General features: G+C 37.1%; 1 protein-coding gene across 2 annotated transcripts in view; it reads left to right on the forward strand.

The window, feature by feature from the left end:
* HOMER1 (homer scaffold protein 1) overlaps positions 1-22,608 on the forward strand; it is an 88,192-nt gene that overhangs the window by 21,922 nt on the left and 43,662 nt on the right. For both annotated transcript variants that reach the window (XM_062612425.1, XM_062612424.1), the window contains exons 2-5: positions 1,737-1,893; positions 7,058-7,189; positions 11,473-11,565; positions 19,125-19,267. In XM_062612425.1, coding sequence (XP_062468409.1) covers positions 1,737-1,893; positions 7,058-7,189; positions 11,473-11,565; positions 19,125-19,267 — 525 coding nt within the window. The remainder of the gene's footprint in view (positions 1-1,736; positions 1,894-7,057; positions 7,190-11,472; positions 11,566-19,124; positions 19,268-22,608) is intronic.

A 22,608-nucleotide genomic window follows, 5' to 3' on the forward strand; every position in this document is an offset into this window, starting at 1 on the left:
TGTGTTTGATCCCGAAATACGCTCTGCAAAGCGCTCTGGCTTATCTTTGAGCAACACTGCTGAGGAATCAACAGGGATGTGAGGCCATCTCATCAAACACATTGAGGATGTTTAGCTGGGACTATGGAAAATTTTTGTCCTGATAGTGCAGGAAAGCAGCAGCTCAAGGCTGAAAAATAAGCTTTTACTGACACTCCTGGTAGTTCTAGTTGCATAGTTTCTGCCTACGTTTTACATATTGAAATCCTAAACTATGGTATGTTACACCCAGTAGTGTGATGTACTGTACTGTGACAGAATTGAGTGTCACATTTGGGTATGCTTAATTGGGAGGTAAATGCAAAAATGTATTTATATTGAAGACAACAACTAAAATTTAAGTATAACTGAAAAAATAGTTGTATTATAGAATCATAGACTAGTTAGGGTTGGAAAGGACGTAAGATCATCAAGTTCCAGTGCCCCTGCAATGGGCAGGGGCACTTGACAGTAAACCATGCCACCCAAGGCTCTGTCCAATCTGGCCTTGAACACTGCTAGGGATGGAGCGTTTACCACTTCTTTGGGCAGTCTGTGCCAGTGCCTCACCACCCCCACAGTAAAGAACTTCTTCCTTATATCTAACCTAAACTTCCCCTGTTTAAGTTTGAACTCATAACCCTTTGTCCAGTCACGACAGTGCCTAATAAAGAGTCCCTCTCTGGCATCCTTATAGGCTCCCTTCAGATATTGGAAGGCTGCTATGAGGTCTCCACGCAGCCTTCTCTTCTCCAGGCTGAACGGCCCCAACTTTCTCAGCCTATCTTCATACGGGAGGCGGTCCAGTCCCCCGGTCATCCTCGTGGCCCTCATCTGGACTTGCTCTAACAGTTCCATGTCCTTTTTATGTTGAGGGCACCAGAACTGGAAATAAGGTCCAGGAGAGTTTCCTTACATCCTGGAAATGGAGAAAACAGAGTCCAAAAAACTAAAAAGTTAAAGTTCCGGTACTTAATATCTTTGGGTTTGATAACAGCATTCTTTGAAGATTACAGCAATCACTTTGTCTCTAAAATGTAGCTAAATTTAAGCTGAAAACCAGTTCAGTTACACTAAAGTATTTGTAGATTTCTATGAAGTTGTAAATTCTAAAGTATGGTAGGTAGTTTAATTTGCTAAGCAGTTAACTTTGTGCATGTTACACATACTTAGTGTTGCTATGAAAATGTTCATGTTGTGAAGATCTGAAGAGTGAGGGTTTCACAACACGTTCTTGGCCATAATTAATGTTAGTTTTAGAGTAATTGCATTGAATTAGACAGTCTAGTTTCAGATTATGCCCTAAAATTGATTAGAATAATAGAGTATTACAAGATTTTTAGAGAAGATTGGGGCTTAAAGTCATCCACCTTTTGCACTGTAATGATGTAACTTTAGTGCCAGTGAGTTTAAATGTATAGATATGGAGGGTGAAGGCTTGAGAAAGATGGTGGGAAAGGGCTGAATCTGTATTAGAGATGTCTGTCTTTATCTGACTGTAGAGCTGGGTGCTGATTTTTGTGTTAGAAGGCTTTCAGTTTGCTTGCATATATAAATGTAGTTACTTGCTCTATGCAGCAACACATCCAGATGCTCTTAGGAAAGAAATTGGCACGAAAAATGGAATGTGGACATCCCAGTGGGTACAGCTGTCAGATAACTTGTGTGCAATGATGTTATGTACAAATTAGATTCATTACTTTTACTTTATCCTTCAGGGAGCAACCTATCTTCAGCACCCGAGCTCATGTCTTCCAGATTGACCCAAACACTAAGAAGAACTGGGTTCCCACCAGCAAGCATGCTGTTACTGTGTCCTACTTCTATGACAGCACAAGGAATGTCTACAGGATAATCAGTTTGGATGGTGCAAAGGTAAGTTTTATTTCTGAAAACTTGTTTGCTTCATCAATTTTTTAATTTATTTTCTAGACTGATGTTCATGTATCTTTTCAAATGCGCTGTCATTATCTGAGTAACAGATTACTGACATGTTAAAATGGTAACATTGCTTCATTGCATGTTCTGAGTGTTTATTTGAAAATGCGGTTTTCCGTGCGTTCATGTTTACTTTGGTATATCTGCTGAATTTAAGGCATGACCAGTTAATTAATATTATGAGCAGTCTAAAAAGACATTCCCTGTGAGATGCACTGGAAAGTACAAGTAGGGTTACAAAAACCTGTTTTCATCTCCTTTCATCCCCACATTCAATGTTCTCTCAATATCATTGGCTTCAGCATTATGAAGGACATCTGTTCGGTGCCCATAATCACTTAGTAAATACTTTGTTACGTAATCTTCCAATTTGTGCTGTAGAGAATGTGAAGATTCCTTCCTAATAAAGCTTTCCATGGTAAGCTTCTACTAAAACTCAGTTGGTTTCAGCTTGTGTTTTGGGGGGAAAGTGTGTTTGTTTGGTTTTGGTTTTTTTGTTTTTTTTGTTTTTTTTTTCTTTTTTAGGAAGGGTAATATGTTGAACTGTTGAGGTAAGAAACCTTGTCTAGGAAATTAATTTGACATGGAGAAAGTATGTGACTATTCCTTGGTTTCTATCCCAAGTAGGTATAAAACCAGTAACTTTACAAACAACATATCAGAAAAGCTCTGCAATAAGGGCATTGAAGATACACAGGATATAATCAAAAGTTGTTGCAAATGAAAGTCTCCTTAGAGGGTTACATCTGGAGATGCATGAGTTCATGATGTTTGGAGTGAAGTACTTCATTAGAGCATAGCAATATTCACAGAGATTTTGCAGCTGTTTATTGAAAGTTGTTCTTAAAAATATCCAGAGTATTGGTGTTTTAAACGAGGAAGGAGAATTTCTGTCATAAAGGAGTATATAGAAGTAGATTGCATAGTCAAAGATCTCTGTATGATACTACTTTAAATGACTGAGACTCTAGTATCACAGCCTGCCATCATTCTTCCAAATTTAAATCTTAGTTTGTTTCTTCCCTTCCCAGTCTTCCTTCAAATGAGTCTTTTAGTTCTGTCAAATAATTAAAATATCTTTGTGTGACTTTTTGCAAATAAAGACTTTGGGATTGGAGCTAAATGCTCCAAATCAAGAAATCAAGACTACCGGTGGTAATCTCCAGTACCTTAACTGATACGCAGTTTACAAAATCCTGATTCTGGTACCCACTGGGGTTCCTCTACCTTTGACCAATGCTGCAACTCCTACAAAGTGGCTGCTGAGTTAAATTGTCAAGCAATTATTCATGTACTTGTTTGTTCTTTTATCTACTGCAGCATTTCCTTTACAATTACAGTACTGTTAGCAAGGTATATTGGTAATGCAATCTATCACTTTTATTTACTCTCTCTGTGATTGCTGCAGTCCTAATAATGTTTTCATCCAAGTGTTAGATGTCTGACCAAGATCTGTGATCCCAGTCAAGATTAAGAAAGACCCATTGTTTTAGACAACAACACAACACTGCTCTGAAACACACAGATATATATAGCAGGGGGACTCATGGAAGAATTTTAAGGCAGTTTTAAGCATAATTCTGAAATTATTATTATTATTTTTTTATAGAAACCCCATCTTTTTTAATATGTCTGCACATATACAGTATAGTATGTACAAAGGGCTAAATGTGAAGATAAAGCATGATCTTCAGTTACCTCTGAAGGATGCTATTGCACATTGCAGATTTCTATTTGAATTTGTTTGTGGGGGTCTTTGGTGTATTTTGAGAAAGTTTTTTTTTTGTTTGTTTGTTTTTTTTTCCTTATTCCATATCAGTGGGTTTGTGAACAAGATTCAGACAAGATAGGTCCAATAGAAGTAAGTTCTGCTTATTTTTAATGCATGCTGTGTAAGGTTTTCTGATGCTACAGTCTTCTCTTAAAATACTTTTCACAAGAAAAGATGCAGCTCCCTCTAACTTGGCTACAGAAAATGTTCCAGAACCATAAGGCGTGGTATGTGTACATGCCAAATTTTATAGTCACAGAGAATATTTGAATCCCTTTTGCCCATAGCAGGGAGCTCCTGATACAGAAAATCTGATAGAATTCAGAGCCATGCAGCCTTTTTTTCCCACCACTCCCAAGAATCAAGAGAAAGCCTGGAAAGTAAAATTTCTCATACAATATGACATGACAGCATTAAGCAGTTGCTAAGGCTTTCAGCTCTCCTTTATTACATAGTCATTTCATAGCTCCTTGGAAAAATGTGGTTTAGTACTCCTACTAGGTGATGGAAGGAAGCTTCCAGTATTTCCCCAGTAATGCTGCAGACAGACAGTAGCATTATTCCCAGAATCCTGCTGTCTTTTCCATTCAGTCTCAGGCAGTCTCTCAGAAAGAAGATTAAGTAATGTGGTTCATGCAGTATTAGTTAATGCTCTGGTAATTTTTTCACAGATGCAAGGTAGAAAAAAACCCTAATAATGTGTGCCTATCTAAAGCAAGAGAAAATTCTGTAAAAGAGAAGTTTTCCAGTCTGTAGGTTCCATGAGTTTTGTATATATGATTTCCGAGTCAAATCTCCCATCAGTGTTACTGCAGTTGATCTTTGCATTTTAATGCCTCTTGTAAAATAAACCAGTCACTCATTAAAGTGATAACCTGTTTAATGCTAAATACAGGCATTAAGTAAGGCCTGTATGCACAGGTCTTCAGTGGTCTTCCTTTGAAGAAGTTAAAAAAAATACTGTGTGTCTTAATTACCAACACTATCAATTTTAGCACAAGATAAAAATCATATTTGACCACTGCTGTATATCTTGCAGCTGTTGAGTTTGCAGTCAGTAAAATGAACAGCTGAGACACATGCCCTGTTTTCTCATAGCTAAACTAATATGAAAGGAAAACATGAAACTGTTTTATAATTCCAACAAAATCTAAAGATAACAAAATCAGTTTTCTTCAAAAGCTAAATGTCTGCCTGTCATATTGACTCTGTTCTGGTTTAAAGATGTTCTTGTGCATTTATACTAATAACATTCTTAAAAGTTGATGAAATATTTGACACTTGTTATACTGGTAACTGTACAGTGAAATCTGGCATAGAGAACAGTTAAAGTAGTACCTATTTGAGTAGGCAAGACAGGCTTAATTATAAATTTTAATTTTAAAAATAAGCGTTTAAGATGATGATATGAAGGGTTCATACCTAGAGTTTTCTAGAAGTAGCTGAAACTGACTATATCTGTAGTTTTCTATAGCATTGCATTTTTTAAAAGCATGATTAGTTTAGCACATGAGGGATCCGGCATACTAATGCTTTTAATTCAGAGAGGACTGAAAGCCTTATTTCTTTGTGGAATTAGTAAGTCTAATGAAAAAATACTTTTTTTTTTATATCACTGGGATCTGAATTTAGTTTTCCCAGTGAGAAACTATCTGTCTTTGGACTCATTGTCTGCTGGAGTGGAGCCTCCTGGTTTTTCTCTTCTCGAAAATAAAGAATCACAGCAACTCTTTCTCATTAACTACTACAGCTGTTTTTAAAAAGGTTTTGTTTTTTTTCTCCCAGCCTGTCTCCATTGCAAGGAAGCAAGTTGACAGTCATTGTAACCCAGCCTAAATGTAGACTGCTGTCAAAACATATAGCCCATTCTGGTCAAGGCAGCTTGTTTTGGGTTCTCTTTTGTGCAGCGAGCCATGTGGTCAGCTTGAAGCAGTGACCAGTCTCAGCTAAAAGCTGGTTGGTTCTCCAGGGTTTCTTGCTCCGTGGTTTTTTAATTTGCAACCAGATATGCCATTGTCACGGCAGCAAATGCTAGTCCTGCAAGCTTGCAACGTGCCTGTTGCTTGCAGGTCATAAGGCCCTAACCTCAAAGTCATCTTCTGCATTAACAAAGTTACATCCATGGCATAATGCACAGAATGAAATGTGTAACGCATATTCAAATTAATTAGCAATGGATGTCTAGCTTGCTTAAGCCCTAGGTTACAACATAGCTAGAGCTCGAGTTGGGAGGAATACTATTTTATACACTGTCCACAGGATATTTGGTTTCCAGCACATTACTGCTGACAGCTGCCACAGCAAGAGAGGTGGAGCTTTAAGTGAATTTGCACAGCTCTATTCTGGGCTTCCACCAAACTCTATACTGACATAATTTAAGTCAGCTGGACAGTTCTGTGTTGTAGATTTAGAATAATATACTACAGGATTCTAGAATGATTTGAGTTAGAAGGAACCTTGAAGATAATGTAGTTCCAACCCCCTGCCATGGCCAGGGACACCTTCCACTAGACCAGGTTGCTCATGGTGCATGGCCCCATCCAACCCAGCCTTGAACACTTCTACAAACTTTAATGTGATGGAAATACTGTTGAAATCTGTGGTAAAACTTTAGCTGCTTTTAGTGGAACCAGCATATCATCCAGTAGTTGACTATTTTGTTTACGTTAGCAGAAGTTGTATGCTGGAGGATGTGCTTCTGCCATCCTGTATAAAACAAGAACTAGAGAAGAAAAATGATTCTAAGAGCAGCTCTTCTTCTATAGCTGGTGTATGACCCTGTCACTGTTAGGCATGCCTGTGTGTATATAAAGGAAAACCAGATTCTTTTAGTACAGAAACTTAAAAATAAATTGTCCTCATTGTTTTATTGTGTATTTTCCAGTGAGAACCGCATATGCAGAGCGGGTGGGGGAATGCAACAGTGCTGCTTACACTGCAGCTTGAGAGGCGTTTCCTTAGTGGACAAAGAAATGCACTTGTGAGACAAAAATGGACTTCACCAGTTCTATTCTGATCTCATTAGCTTATGCAGATGCTTTAAAGCTCTTCTTTTAGACCTGCTATCTGTTACAGAACTGCTTGCAGTTGCAAACAGGTGCCCCCCCCCCCCCAGCTTTTGTTGCTGCTTTTACAGAATGGATGTGAAAATATGCTTTTGTAATTTTAGCTGTCACTGAATTAGAAAACTGCTCCCTTAGTTCACAGTGTGTGTCTCATTCAGTATACACAGATACTTGACTACAGTGTTGGCTTTTTTAATTTTCAGTAGTCTTTGAATAAAAAAAAAACAAAAAAACCTTTCTCTTACAATCATTACTATTTTTTCAGGCAATAATAAATAGCACCATCACCCCCAACATGACATTTACTAAAACATCCCAGAAGTTTGGTCAGTGGGCAGACAGCAGGGCTAATACGGTCTATGGCTTGGGATTTTCATCTGAACATCATCTTTCAAAAGTAAGTATGATCAGTGGCAACTGTTCAGCTAGTTAGGCAGCTTAAGAATACTTGATTCCTGCTCAGTGTATCTTGAGTCAGTGCTCACTACTGTTGTTACTTAAAAATAATTTTACTGTTGTTGTTATTAAAAAATAATTTACAAAAATTGTTCTGTATTGATTCCTATAGTGTAAAAAGACAAGACAAAGTGTGATACCTGCAAATTTTCTTCTAATTGATGGAGGGAAAGTGGGAGATGTAAGCCAACACAACAAATGTTGCTCAATCTTCTTAATTACTGATTTGTTAGGTTTCTCTTTTTTCTGAAGTTGTTTTTCCATTACAGTTTTTCATGACAGAATTTGAAGGACTAAACAGTTCAGCTTTTCTTATGTATTTAGAGCTCCTATGGAAATAAAATGCTGGTAGTCTTCAGATGCATTTTTTGTCTTTTAAACCACATTCACTTTCCTACTATATAGTACATTAAATTACAGATATGTCAACATCTGCAGGCTTAAAATAAAGCTAGTGTGAAGTATATTCAGTGTAAAAGAAAACTACATTTTCTTATTGGAATGCAAAAGTTGGAATGTTTACCAAAGAAACTCTGTGTCATCCATGAGGGTTTTTTTCTGCTCTACTTGTGCAGAGGAAGGTACTTATTCCAAGGAAAGGAGTAACCCCTGTTTCTCAAACTGATGGTATAGTTCCCCAGAACACCCTTTCCACGATACCTATTGCTATTAATACTAATGCAGTAGATGAGTCTAGAAACTGTACAAGCGGTGTCAATTTTTATCCAGGTGAGGAATTTCAGTTCAGTTTACAAACAATTTTCTATATTTAGCAGAGAATTTTCATCTTTGAAGTATACAAAACATCTGGAAACCCAAGTGTAATAAAAGGAATGTATAGTACAGATTTAAGTAAGAAATAGTGATTGGCTTGTTACATAAAAAGAAACCAAGCCAAAACAATCCAACAAAAAACCCCATCACAAAACAAAACAACCCCAACAAAACAACAAAAAAAAAACGAACCGAACCCCACCCAAAATGAAAATTCATACCTGCCCTTTTGAGAAATTGCCACTAACCAAGGATAAGCATAAACCTGTTAGAAAAACCTTAAAATAAGAGCCAATACTTTTTTTTTTGACAAATATTACACTTGTAAGATCTTTTTCCTTTCCTAATCAGACAGCTTTCATTTCCACGAAGTAACACAAATACAGGAAATTTTGGATGATACTAATACCATATGTGCTTTTGTGTGCCTGTCATTGCATCAGTGAACTTGGAAACTTTGTCACTTGCATTGGTTTGTATGTCCTAGAGGCACTTGCTTGCCAATGTAGTAATAACATTTCTCAATATTTCAATGGATTTAGCATAAATTCTAATTTACTTTACCTTATTCCGTTGACTAACTTGTTTTCCTTTACCACAGAATGCTTCTTTGGAGGCAAAGTATCATAAGGTAGTCATGCACACTGTGTTTGACTGACTTTAAACACTGGGTTATCTTTGCCAGTGAAAATATTTTTGTTTTTTTGTCTGTCCTTTTCTTGACTCTTTTCTTGCTCTCCCCATGTGGTTCTGCCTGCCTTCTTAATTACAGTCCTATTCTATACTGCCTTCAAAGGGATGTCTAAGAGTTTTAAGTATGGCTTTGGCTTAAAACTATATTGCTCTTGAAAAAAATACCTGAAAAGCTACAGTAAATATTTTATCCCAAATGCACTTTTGATTAGTAGTTACTCAGATTGCTGTGTTTTACAAAGAATACGCAAATCTGTTGAGAAAGATGCCAAGTCACAGACCTTTCCTGGAGCTTATGGTAATGAACCTTCAAGACCTTTTCAGCACAGTGTTCCTCTTCTATTATATCTTAATATGATGCCTTAGTATATTATGGTATCTCAATACTCATGTGAATTGAAATTGCTGATTGTTACTACTAAAATTCATAAAGGTAAAACTTTTTATGTTATTTTAAAATTAAAAACCATATTTGATGAAGGAAAGAAACTTTTCTTTAGATTACAGTCCTGGAGTTGGTAGATATGTTGGTCTTGGAATCAGAAAAGCTGAATTGGAAATCGTGGATCTGCTGTGTAGCTTTAGAAAAATCCTATCTGTATTCTTTTTCTTGTCTTGTCACTCTGCTCAGATTATAAACTCATTTCTGTGCACTGGCATCATAGTCAGGTTTACCAGAGCACTCTTTGGTACACCTAGCACTGTAGAACATGAAATCTAATTTAGAGGTGAAGGCATTACTGGATATTAATAACAGGGTTAACAAATAAACTGTATTAATGGATTTGTTCCAAAACAACTTGCTTCTGAAAGTTGCCTTCTTTTCTGTATTTGATTTGCCAAAACCCTTAAGTGAACAACCCTGTTGTACGCAATTTGTTTTTCAGCACTGTCTCTCTGCCCCAATACAATATTTCAAGTTCCAGGGAGCAAAAGACAGCCTGCAATAAAAAAAAATAAAAATTAGTCTAGTCTGTGACTGATTCCAACATTTTAATGAAGCAAATAATCAAGAGCAGATAGAATAAACTGGATATTCACTTCTGGTTCATGTGCTTTTGTCCTCCTACACTAATTACTAGGGTAGGGTGCAACAGTGATAACCTCTTTTTTGTGCAGTTATTGTGATTGGTAATTAGTGGAGTGAGATTATCTGATAGAAAAATAATGGCACTCAGATATTTAGTTTTATTGTATACTGGTTTTATACAAAATTGATTTATCTTCTTTAGACCTTTCCTCAATAAGTTAGACCAAAAATTCACCTGCAGATTGTTCCATCAGCAGTCTGTGATGAAATAAGTTTTCTGTGTTGAAGAATATTCCTTTCACAGGATTTGTAACAGAGTCCCTCTTGCTGTGCAGTAGGAGGAACAGAATATTCCATGATTTTCAGAAAAAAATGAGATGACTTTGTTGTTGAGAATATACAGCTCTGCTTTAGATAGTATATTGATGCATAGTAAGAAATACTCTTCAGGTTTGCTGTCTTTCCCCTTTGAATTAGTTGATCTGATTTATTCTTTATAATTCAAGAATACGCTAAATGGGAAAAATGCCATTATAAATAGTTGTAAGGGCCTCCTGTAATCTCCCTGTACAATTTTTCCTTAAAATACTGATCCTCCAGAAAATTTTTCCTTTCATACTGTGAGATCTCATCTTCGTTATTCAGGAATTTTATCAAGAGATTGCTATTATACATCACCCGGCTGTCTCAAGGAGGCCCAGTAAATTTGTGAAAATTTCCACTACATTAGTCATGTTGGCTCTTCTTAGAACAGTATCCATTTGTCTGTCTTAAATATTTTCTTACAGTTTCTGCCATTGTGATACAGAAGATCATATTTACTGCCTTGTCTGTGTTCAGCCATTTATTCTAAACCTCAGCATCATGTTTTCCATTCATCAGTCCTCTGGTCTTAAAGCTGATTTAACAAATAGATTACCCATCAGATTTTGAGGTCTATGTACAAGTCTCTAAATAAGTATCATCTAGTTCTGGTGATCTGTTGCCAATGTTGTTACCTGGTCTGAGACGTTTTTTGATGCTGGATTAGACTTTGACGAAATGCATGCTTTTAAGTAACCTGACAGGTGAAATGTAGCATACGAATGGAGAGAAATTATATTTCCTCAAATACTAATAGCCTACCAGAAGTTTAAAGACAATAAGGTTTTTTAGGTCTTGCATGGCAAGTGAAGTTCTGATGGAAGAAAACTGGGAAGATTGAGTCACACAAAGGGTAGCCTTCATGCCTTCTAAATACATTGAGTGCAAATGAATTTCTTTGTATACTGCTGCTAGGGAGTTTTAGAAGCTGTTGGTGAAGCTTCCAGTGTTTTTGCAGAATCATTTCAGTCTTAAGCTGATCATAAGAAGATAAATGTTTTGTATAAAAGCAGTAAGAAACAAAAACTAATGCTTGGCTATTATAGCAATTAGTGTAATATCAAGCTGAGATCTATGAAGCAAAACTTTCCTCTAGCCAGAGAAATTAACCCTCATTCTTAATAAAGTGATTTAATCTCTCAAGTTTAAGGGTGAATTAAGTGTGCATTGTGTCTGAAAGTTACATCACTGTGCAACTCACTTAAATGAGTATATAATAAGGAGAAAACTAAAAAGTTCTACTGACAGAATTTGACTTTGTAAAATGTTAACTGCAGCATTCTGTTCTGCATGTAAAGTACTACTTCACGCCTACTCTTTCTCTTTTTCCTTTCTTTTTTTTTTTTAAACATATGTACCTTCAGTTTGCTGAAAAATTTCAGGAATTCAAAGAAGCTGCAAGACTAGCAAAGGAAAAATCCCAAGAAAAGATGGAGCTAACAAGTACACCCTCTCAAGTGAGTCTTGTTGCCTTATTGAAGCCTTGTACTTCATATCTGTGCTACTTACCGTATTGTATCTTACACACAGATGTTGTATTAAAATTGGATGTGATACTTCCCAGTTACCATGAATACTCTCAACAGTCAGCTGGAAGTGTCAAGAAGTCTAATAGTACATTTAACGTACTCTACAAAAGTGTCAGGGGGACTTGTTTTAAAATAACATTTGCCTTTTGTTTACTCCCATTCCTTTCTTTGAGCTTCACCCAGAAAATGAGTAAACATGGTGAGCAGTTATGTAAGTAAATCTATAGTGAACACCTTTTGTGTTTGTTCCATACTGTATCTATAAAACTTCAGGACTTTTGTAAAGGACTTTTTTGTAAAGGACAAAATTTGCAGAAGAATTATTACAACAAAAATCGAAGTTAAAACAACAAACTATTTTTATTTCCTACTGTGTAGTATTGTGCAGTGTGTTGGATTTGCTTTGAAAAAAAGACATTGCATGGGGCTTTTATGCCCCTCTACTCCTGTTCTCCCCTCCTCTCCAGTGTTCCTGTCCCTGTGTGTAGCTGTTTGCTTTGTTTTAAGCAATAGCAAAGTCAAAGGTAATTCCTTCTCTTGGAGGATGAAGCAACTTTAAAACTACAGCAGGGGTGACTGAGTTGACTAGGATTAAAGCATTGAATCAGTGCATCTCTTGGGTACTTTACACAGTAATATGCTCCTGATCTTTGATGGAACAAAGATGGAAGGCGATTTGTAACATACTGTACAAATAGTTTTATTGCCACCAGAAGGCTACATTTGGTGTCCTTCCAAGAGAAGTCAGTGGAAACCACAAGAATGCACCCAATGAACCAACATCCTGTTGTTTTCTAGTAGGCATTTTGCCCAGGTACTAGGTTGGCTTTGCTGTTAATGACAAACTGCTTGCACTGGTGTAATAGGAGAAAAGTAAGGCCTTTTTTATTAGTTTCCTTGGCTGTATCTCACTTTCTGATAAATTCCATAAATAAACACAGAGATAATGGAAGCAGGTATTTCAGTGTTACAACCTAATATATACTTGGCTTTAGAAACAGTGAAGTGCTTCAGCTAGGCCTCTAGTTACTCAATATTATAGGCAAAACAATTCCTCTGCTTCTCTTCTGGCATTTTTATTAATATTCTAGACTCAGAAGGTAAATCCAACATAGTAGAATGGAGTGACTTAGTGTTTGGTTTGGACATAAACTTGAACTACTTACTCAGAGACAAGATAATTTCATCTGACAACTGCCCCTAGTTAAAGCTTTCTCTTAAAATATATGAGCTATTAGTATTATTAGTATTCCGGACAGACTTCCTTTTATACATGGAACCTAACATTTTATACTGTAGGCAGTTACAGAAATGTTACCTTGAGTGATTCTGTAATGCATGTTGAGAGCTGCAATTTAATTAATCCACATTTAGGAATAATTTTACATTCAGGACTTCTCTTGTCTTTTCACTGTGTTGGTAAGTTAGCATATTATTCAGAAAGATACAGTTAATGCAAATGCCAGCACATCAGCATAGTATTCTTCACATACTCAAAGCTTCTCATTACTTCCTCACAGAGAAGGGACTTGAATCCGGAACTTTGGAGCAGGTGAAAGACAATGACTTCATAGCAAACTGCAGCACTTCCATGGCACTGGGGCTCATTCAGAGAGGTTTATGACTGGAGAAAGATGGGTGCTTGATAGCAGGAAGGGAAAGCAGGACCCTTGAGCCATTCAGAGGACCACTTGCAGTCATATTGACCAACTGCCAAAGAGTGGCTGCAAGGCAGATAATTCAGGTGTTGCCTTTCTCAGTCATTTACAACTCCTCTTTATCTTTTGCCTAATGATCCTTTACAGAGAGGAAGTAGGGAGACATTTTCAGGGGCTAGTTAAGGCTTCACAGGAGCCTGGCTTTTTTTAGGAAGCTTTGACAGGAAAGGCACTGGGAGGTAGTGTGCGAGTAGTGAACTATATAATGGTAACCCAGTTAGCTACAAGTGTCAGTTGCTCTCCTGTCTGGAGACTGGCAAAACATACGTGTCAGACAAAATGTTTTATTTCTCTTGGTACTGCTCTAAAATAAATGCTCTTACTATTTATGAGTTAATTAAAGTACCAGGTATGGTACATTGGCCACCCTCTCTGCTACACAATTTTAAAAGAGGAAAAAGTACATGTGCTTTTTTCTGCATTCAGTATGTCCCTGCAGATTGATCTTCATTAAAATATCTCTACAACGAATAATAGCATAACAAAACCCTGCATAGGGCATTTGCTGTTCATTGCAGATACTACTGGTTTGTGTGAGTTTCAGTTCTGAATGTTCTGCAAAAAGTTGTTGTGAAATTGGAAAGAAATATAAAACTAGACATAGTAATAGAAGTATCTCAGAACTAGAATATGTATTTGTAGTTCAAGTACTTGCTCGAGTTAGCCATCCTAAAACTTAAGAACAGTCTTATCTGAGGCCCACTGAAGTTAGGCTGCTTCTCTAAGGTGTTAGGAGCTTTAGCAAAATCCTGGTACTATTCTTCTAGGTATTTCCACTAGAAAGATGCCTCAGTGGCCCAGAAGTAGTAGTTCTGTGTTGAGTATTTTTTGGATATTCTGTTTCATCTGATGGCATGTATTCTTTGGCTTTTGTGTGTGTGTAACACATAGTAGAAAGAAAACAATACATAGCTGGATTTCTGGTTACTCAATAGTAGGAGTTCCTTTTCTGCTAAGCTATAATGCTGCTAATTCTAAAGTCTGCATTCTTACTGTTTCTTTAATACTGTCTGTTCTCCTCCTGTTTACCAACAGGCTTTGCTTTATTTTCCCAGAATATTAGATAATATATAAAATCACCATTTACCTTAAATATAAAAAGAACTTCACTTGTCCACAGAAAGACGGTGGCCTGGACCAACAAATTAAAAGCGAGATATTGCTGTGTAAAGTCCCACCAGGTGCATGGTGCTTTCTTGAAATGAGGAACGCATTGTTTCTGTGTCAGAACTTGTACTTTGAACCTGAAGATGGATTCATATAATAGTACACACTTTATCTGATATGTCTGGAGGCTGTCTGTGACCACCTGTGCACATAGGTACCCCCGTCTGGTGTCCCTTCAACTCAGCCTTAGGTAATAAAGCTTTGCAATGCTCTTACCTTATTTATATAAAACTAAAATACTGGTTCTCCTGCTGTGCCACCTCCTATTTCCCCCACCTATCTTATAATATAGGGAATTAATTTGCTCAGATCAGGAACTCATGGGTGTTATAGTGACAAGCCACCCGTAGTCTGTTTTCAGTTGCCAGCTTGCCTATGCACTAAAAGCAACACATAGATCTGGAGTTCATTGAGCTTACAGGAAGCAATAGCCTGAAAACTGTGTGTGTATTCCCCCACCTTGTTGTTTTGTTGTTTTTTTGGTTTTTTTGGTTTTTTTTTACTTTTAAAATTACTTTAACTTGGTGAAAGTGTAGAACCAAATAACAGTTTGTGTGGTCTGCAGTCTCACCTTATCAGTCTTGCAACCAAATGGAGTTTTGAACCTCAGTTCTTTTTCTCTAAGCAAGAATCTGCCCTCAGATATTGCTTTTAACCCTGGTCTTTTCAGATTAGGACTTTTGTTAATATTTGAAATTATGTGGTGACTAATTTACTCAAAATAGTCTTGTCTGCAATTCTGATCCCTTTTTATGCAGACTATAAGGAGTAGCTGGTGCCTGAAAAGTTCTAGAATCACATAATTTTTTAGTGCAAGAATTGGGTTGGTTTTGGCAAAATGGTCATGGCAAAAAAAAAACCTGTTGGCTTTTTCTTTGTAGAAGTACAGAATTTGCTTAGAAAGCTTGTTGAAAAAGTAACTTTCTGTGTGACTTTCTATGCTGGAACAAACATTTCTCGTAATTGTTATTGTACCTGAATCAGTAGCTGGCAGACTTACACCATTGCCAGTCAGTACTGAACAGAGAAGCACCATGAAGAACAGCAATGCCAGGGAAGTGTATGGAATACTTAAGGAGGAAGGGGTATAATACGTAGGAAAGCAAGCTGGAATTGGTGGGTTCGTGATTTTAGAATGATCTACTCCTTTTATTCTGTTCTCTATTTAGTCACCATTAAAAAGTGGCTTGGTCTGTGGTGTGAAGTCCCTTGTTTTACTATAGAGACTCTTGTGAGTGTATGCATTTTGTTTGTAAGATTTTAAAATTGAGGCATCTTTTGATGAATGCCCCTATGTTACATGTAGTTTATATACTGTGTGCCCTGTCATTTTTATACTGCTTGGCATCACTGAAGTCCTGCATACCCAGTTAGTACGGAGCAGAGCTCCATTAGGCAGTGCAGATCTCTGACAAACTCTTAAATAGGAAAATATACCTGAGCCAGACTCTCATGTCTTGCCTACTCATCATGTGGAAAATACTAATCCTCAAGAGCATGTGTAAGTCCAGGACTGGTGAGTGACTTAAAGTTCAATATTCTCCAGAAAACCTATATATGATACAACAGTGGTACCACAGGAGAGCTGTTAATCCTTTCTTCTCAAATGTATGAAAAGCCTGTAACTGTCATGACTGGGAATTATCAGGCATTAAAATACATCACTGATTTATAGGAAGACTTGTCATTTTCAGTTTCAGAACTATGTTTTTCAATATTGTGTCTGTACAGTTGAATGTTAGAACTAAATTAACCTGCTATCCCAGCTAGAAGGGAAGGATGAAAATCTCTTTTCAAGCTGACCGCAGTCTCTTCCCCAGCTCTGTGAAGTCTGGAGTGGATGTGTGAAACTACAGTGGTATGGAATAAAAACTTCATTACATAGGAACATCTCACAAAAATGTTTCTAAAATTCTTTTCGTCTGATTAATATAAGATGGGAACACATTATTTTTAAACATTTGTAAAAAAATTGTCCAGTGTGAGTGGCTTTCTGTTGTCTTTGGTGCTTTATTTGTAGTCAGCTTCATGATATTTCATTGTACGTAAATTATTTATCAGGCAAGGATAGTGAGTGTGTGAGAGCACTAATTAACCTGTATTACTGGTGGAAGAAACACATTCTAGAATCTGATGCTTCTCTTGTACATACAAAATCAGCCCCTCATGAATTTGCAGGCAGTGAACCCTTAGGTATTACATAGACTATGACTGTCTGTATTAACTTTTTTCACTTCAATTGCATTCAAATTAGAAGTCTATGAGAGTGCTGTACAGAAAAATAAGCCTAGTTGGAACTTGCACATTTGTTTTTCTCCTACTGAAATAATTTTTATGTATTCATACTCAAAACATTTTAGTAGTAGGCTCTGGCTTTATGTATCTAATAATGGTGGTGCAGGAATTTTAACTTAAAGATACAAGCCATCTAGATTTTGTAGAGTGTGTTTTTTTTTGTAGAGAGGTATGTATTTTTCAGAATAGTTAGTGTAGTTTGGGAGGAGGAAATAGGAGAAACTCCTGGGTCCACAATGCGTTTTATTCAGTGTCAGTGGAAATTGTCAAATGTCTATCCTGTGAAGGATAATAATAGGCAAAACCATATAATTTGTGTAGAAAAGTTTATTTGCAGGGTTATCTTGCTTACTGCTCTCTTTTCACACTTAATTTCAATTCAGTTTCAGCTCAGTAATATTGTTCTGTAAAAATGTTGACTTTTAAAGTATTAACACTTAATAGTTTTGAGTGTAAAATAACAAGCTTTCTGAAAGTAGGTAACAATTTTCATTCATATCATAAACCCCCTACATTTATATTATAAATAATGGTTTTTATCTGTGGAATTAAATCAGTGTAAGCTAATTATTTTTGCTTTTTAATCCGTGAGAATTTAATAAGGTGTAGAATGGAGACACTGGTGCATGTGCACAAATGCTAAATATAACTTGAAATCAGTATTAAAATGTTGTATCACGCACTAATTCAGATTGTAGAGTCAGATGTGTATCTCTCACTGTGTGAAAAATATGGCCGAATAAATGCAAAATTTTCACAGTTGTTGTGCTGCAAAGGCTTAATGTAATTTAAAGTGCAATGAAAACATTGAACACCATTTTTTGTTTGAGGGACTCCAGAAAGGTGTGGAAAGTGATGATCTTATTTTCTTTAAAAGAACTGAGTTTTTCCACCTAATTAAGTGTCAAAGTCAAGGACAACATGTCCTACAGATGGATGATTGGCTTCAGTACTGGCTTTCAGAAAGCTTTATCCTTTTAAACTAGCTAAAGGCTACAAGTGGAGGTTCAAAATTAAACCCTGATCTTGTATGATCATGACAACCTTCAGAGACTTTGCAATTCCATCTGAGATTGCTGTTCTTCAGTTTCCTATGTAGAGTGTCAAAGAGCTGGGGAGAGGACCTCTCAGCTTCAGGGACTGCTTGTGCTTAAGCTTAATAACATTAAATAGCAGTTTATCTAGTCCCCATGCAGGTGGTAGAAGGCTGTGTGAAGATGTTTAACTTACGGAAATTCTGTAATTCAGCCAGTCTTCTGCTGTATAGACACCCCTCTGTGACATTCATTGAACTCTATTCATAAAGCTCTTCTATTTCAGAGTTAAATGTTGTCACTTGGTTACTGAAAGCCTACTAAGACATTTGAAAATTGAGATGAGCTGCTTAGCTTATGTGACTCTCTGATCTCCTGCAAAACCCATTACTTGAAAAAGAATAGAATAGGAAAGAAAACACTAAAATTAAACCACATGCAGGGACTGAAAAGCCTATAATCTTCTAACCTAGGATGTAGGCTACAAGGCTGTACTTTGTTTGAATAAAAAATAAATACTTTTCAGTGACTAGAAATTAGCAAATGGTGTTTGTTGGCCAAAACACAAATGTACATATTGGAGTGGTGAAGCGTGATTAAATCCCCAGGCGTGCCCTTTGCTGGGAGGCAACCATTAAGTTTTTCAGGTGTGCAGTTACATAGCAGTAGTGGCAGCTGAGTGCAGCTAGGTTGTTCTCCTTCACAGATAATACCACAGCCAGCAAGAGCTAAGCCAGGCTAAAGTGCCTGTAAAACTTTCTCAGGGGCTTCGCTGAACAAGCCTTCTTTACAGATGGCTCATTTGTGACACGGTGGATGCACCACCAATGGCCCTTCTCATATTCACTTTGGTTAATAAACAGTATGAAAGATTTTGAAACAAATACTAGAATTGTTTCACCATGTTAGAATATAAAATAAGAGACAAGAATCCTGGGTGTCAGCAGTCATGCACTGTGTAGTAGGATGAAGGCAGAATGTAATACCAGGTAAGAGAGAGAGAGCTGTAATAAACAATACAAGAATACTTGCAAATAGTACATAGGTCAGTTGTGTTTTGTACAAGATAATGTGAATGTTATGTTAATAAACTACTTCTAAAATTAAGTTCATGTGATGAAATATTGCCATGAGAGATGCTGGAAGGCTGAACCTTTCAGCAATGCTACTTAAATTTGTGTATCATTTGAGAATTCAAGTTAGCACTTACATGCACATAGCTCTCCTGAGCAGGGCTGTTTGTAATTTTAATGTGTTTTTTGTTTTACTTAAGGAATCAGCTGGAGGGGATATTCAGTCTCCTTTAACGCCGGAAAGTATTAACGGGACAGATGATGAGCGAGTGATGCCAGAAGTGACGCAGAACTCAGAACCAAGGGCTGAACCAACCCAGAACGCATTGCCATTTACCCATAGGTACAGATTCCATTCCCACATCCTGATTAAGTGATACCTGTCTCCTTCCTTGTTAAAGGGACCTTCTCCCATTTTGCATGAAAAAACTCACAAACCATGAAATCTAGCCCCCCCCCCCCCCCCCCCGAAATGGACTAGCTTTTACATTTGCGCTATACTTTTTTTGTTTTAAGAAAAAGGCAGGTATGAGAAAATATCTTGGAATAAGATTTGGGGGAATATTAATTCAGAGCTTAATCATTTTAACATGAGCCCTTGAACACTGGGTAGTGTAGGTGTCCCTTTAACAGGAAGCATTGTTTCTGTGTCTGAGATCTTAGTAAAATTAACTGCTTCATAGAATATTCCAATTAAATCATTTTTGCACACATTCCTTAAATGTCTGATAGGACTGGATGTTAGCCTTTCATTGGTGAGCTGTTGGAAGAAGCTCTTACAGCACTTCTGAATTATGAAATTTACAGCAGCCTCTAACTGAACAGTTCTCTTGACGGTTGAAAACATTTTTCAACTTCTTTTGAAATACAAGAGAAGTGTAGTTCTGCTTCAAACTGAATTATGTTTTGTTGCATTAGGAGTGTTGTGCTCTGTTCTTTAAGAAAGCAAAGACTCTATTTAATTATATAGGACTTTCTATTTAACTATACAAATAATGAGTTAAGATGGATCTCACCTATCAGAAGTTGCTGTAAATGAGTCACTCTCAGTGAAGCACGATGTATTCAGACTGTGGAAAGTAACTGAAACATTTGATAAACTTAGAACAGAGCTAGAAATACTAGATATATTTTTTTAAACATTGTCTAATTCAGTTTAAATAGAGTTTTAAGAGCTCTTGATCAAAGACTGGGGATTACTAGGACTTCAGGTATGTCATGCAATTCAGAATGAGCAGAGATGCAATTGTGCAGGACTTCTTGGTTTTCGTAAGAGGATAATACTAAATGTATCTGGAAATAATATACATTTTCAAAGGCGAAAGTTACAATTTTGCACTATTTTTTTTAACAGAGTGATTGTGTTTATTTTTATACTTCAACTGTCACTAGTGCATCTATTAAATGTTCTAGAAGCAATGGTCCTTTGTAAGAGTGCTGTGTGCATGTTGAGTGTTGCAAGTGTTGCACATCTGTCAGTGGTCTGTAGTGAGTTCATTTGAACTATTTGTGTTTTGAAATTCGCTGTCAATGTTTTTGTGGAAAGGAGTTGTGATAAAGTCCACATGAGTAGTGGTGTTTGTTTTGGTGTTGTTTTTTTTTCCTTTTTTTAAATGATAGCTGCAAGATCTCCTGTCATTCTGCATCTGTAAATGTTTTCTCCTATGTCAGTGTAGTAACTAAGCTCTGCTCTGCATTGAGCATGACTGAAGATTTGCTTTGAAACAACCCAGTTGTAATTTTTTGGTGGTGTAGAATAGAGGTAATGAAACCTTCATGTGTTTTGCATTTTTCTGTCTACTTCTTGTATGTAGTGTGAGTGCCTGGTTTTAGTTCTTATCCTGTTAAATACCACTAGCTCGAATTGGTTTTCCTACAATAATTCTGCATTTTGAGGGTCATTTCTCATGATTCTGAAAAGACCAGAGTTTTGTGTTGCTAATGGTAGCTTCAGGTTTGTTAGTGAGCTATTGCTGAAGAAAATGCAAATTTTTAAAAAGCTTTGAAATAAATTAGACTTTTGACTACATATGATTTTTATTATAAATAAATAAAGGTTATTTATTATAAAGAAGTAAAGATATATGAAACACATGCATGAAAGATGGAAAGTGAAGCTTTCAGGATCGTGTTAGTCTGGGTTAAATGGGCACATTTTATAGAGGTATTTCAAAGTACTGAATTGGCAACTTGGTAGACATACATAGCTGCTTGTGCTGGCTGAAAGCATGCTCTGTGCAGGCAATCTGCTTGCCTTATTTAAAGGAAAAAAAAAAAAAGAGTTAAATTTAGAACCTTACACCCCTATATATGGAGACTCCCTGGGCTTTTCATGTGTTGGGAACAGAAAGGGACTGTGCTTCTCATTCCCTGCCCTGCTGATGATGCTGTGTGTTAGCGGCACTCCATGTATGATGGAGAGGAGCTGCTGAACTGAGCCCTTTCCTTGTGCACCGTGGTAACTCCTGCCCATCACTGAGCCTCTTCCTCCTGCACCCTGCTTTTGGGCAAAGGTGAACTTCAGCTGATGCTTCTGGGTGAGGAGGGTAACGCTGGAAGGGCATTCGAGTGTTGTCTTGTTTGTGGCAGTGCTTTATACATTATACATTTATACTCTCAGAGTCTCTGAAGCTGCCTATGCTTCACTGAAATAACACTACCAAAGGAGTTAATTTCTTCCATGAATGGGAGAGTTATATTATGCTCTGGCACTGTCAGTACATACTTACCCTGTAAAGAACCAAAGAGAGTGGTCCTCAGTGAAGGCATATGTGAGGGGCTGCACAGCAGCGGCCTGGGCAGCTATGAAGGTGGCTGCTGAGCTGGGAAGTGAGTTGCTGCAGAGGGGATTGCCAGGCTCAACTGAGTGCTGGTGTCTGTGGCAGAGGACAGAGTTAAAGGTTTGAAGGAGCATCTGCCAGAACAGTGATCTAGGTAAGGGGTTTTCATGTCTTTGTATGAACTGGAAGGGTCAGACAGGAGTTCACAAGGTCAGACATTGCTGATGTGGAGGTCATACTTAAGACTGCATGTTATTAGTTGTCATTTTTAATCTGCACGCCTGAAAAATGTTTAGTTTGATTTTGTTCTAACACATCCTCACTGGCCACATACGTCCTCTTCTGCAAGCGTTCTCTGTGCTGTTTATGTCTCGGTGTCAGCTGATGTGGCCTGTTACTTCCACAAAGTGTAGACTACATTGGTATTTATAGTTATTTCCTGACCACTTGTACTTAGAAGCTGAAAGCCAGTATTACTTAAGTCACCAGAGTTTTGTTATTAGAACACAAATTTCTCATTATTCCAGGAAATAATCATAAGTATTGAAATGCAAATTCTCCAGTATAAGATACTATTCATATGCCATTAGCATAATAGAGCAGAAGTCTGTTTACAAGCAGTGTTACTCTGGTCAGCTACTTGAGAAATAAGGATATTTCACAGTTACAAACCTTGCACAGAGGATAAACTCTTGTAATTAAACATCTTGCCTTTTTTTTCCTTGTAGCCATCAGTGATGGTTGATGTTGAATTATGAAGTAATATTACTCCCACATCCTAAAATATAATTTAGGCTGAGCACTGCTCTTCATGAGTAACGCTGCCAAAACAAATGTAGCCTAAGCCTGGCATTAGAATTTTTAAAAATCTTGGCTGACACACTGATCAGTCCTTTCCTGAATG

The sequence above is a fragment of the Pezoporus occidentalis genome, unplaced genomic scaffold (assembly GCF_034315485.1).
Source record: "Pezoporus occidentalis ecotype Australia unplaced genomic scaffold, CSIRO_AGI_Poc_V1 ctg16, whole genome shotgun sequence".
Classification (NCBI taxonomy): Eukaryota; Metazoa; Chordata; class Aves; order Psittaciformes; family Psittacidae; genus Pezoporus; species Pezoporus occidentalis.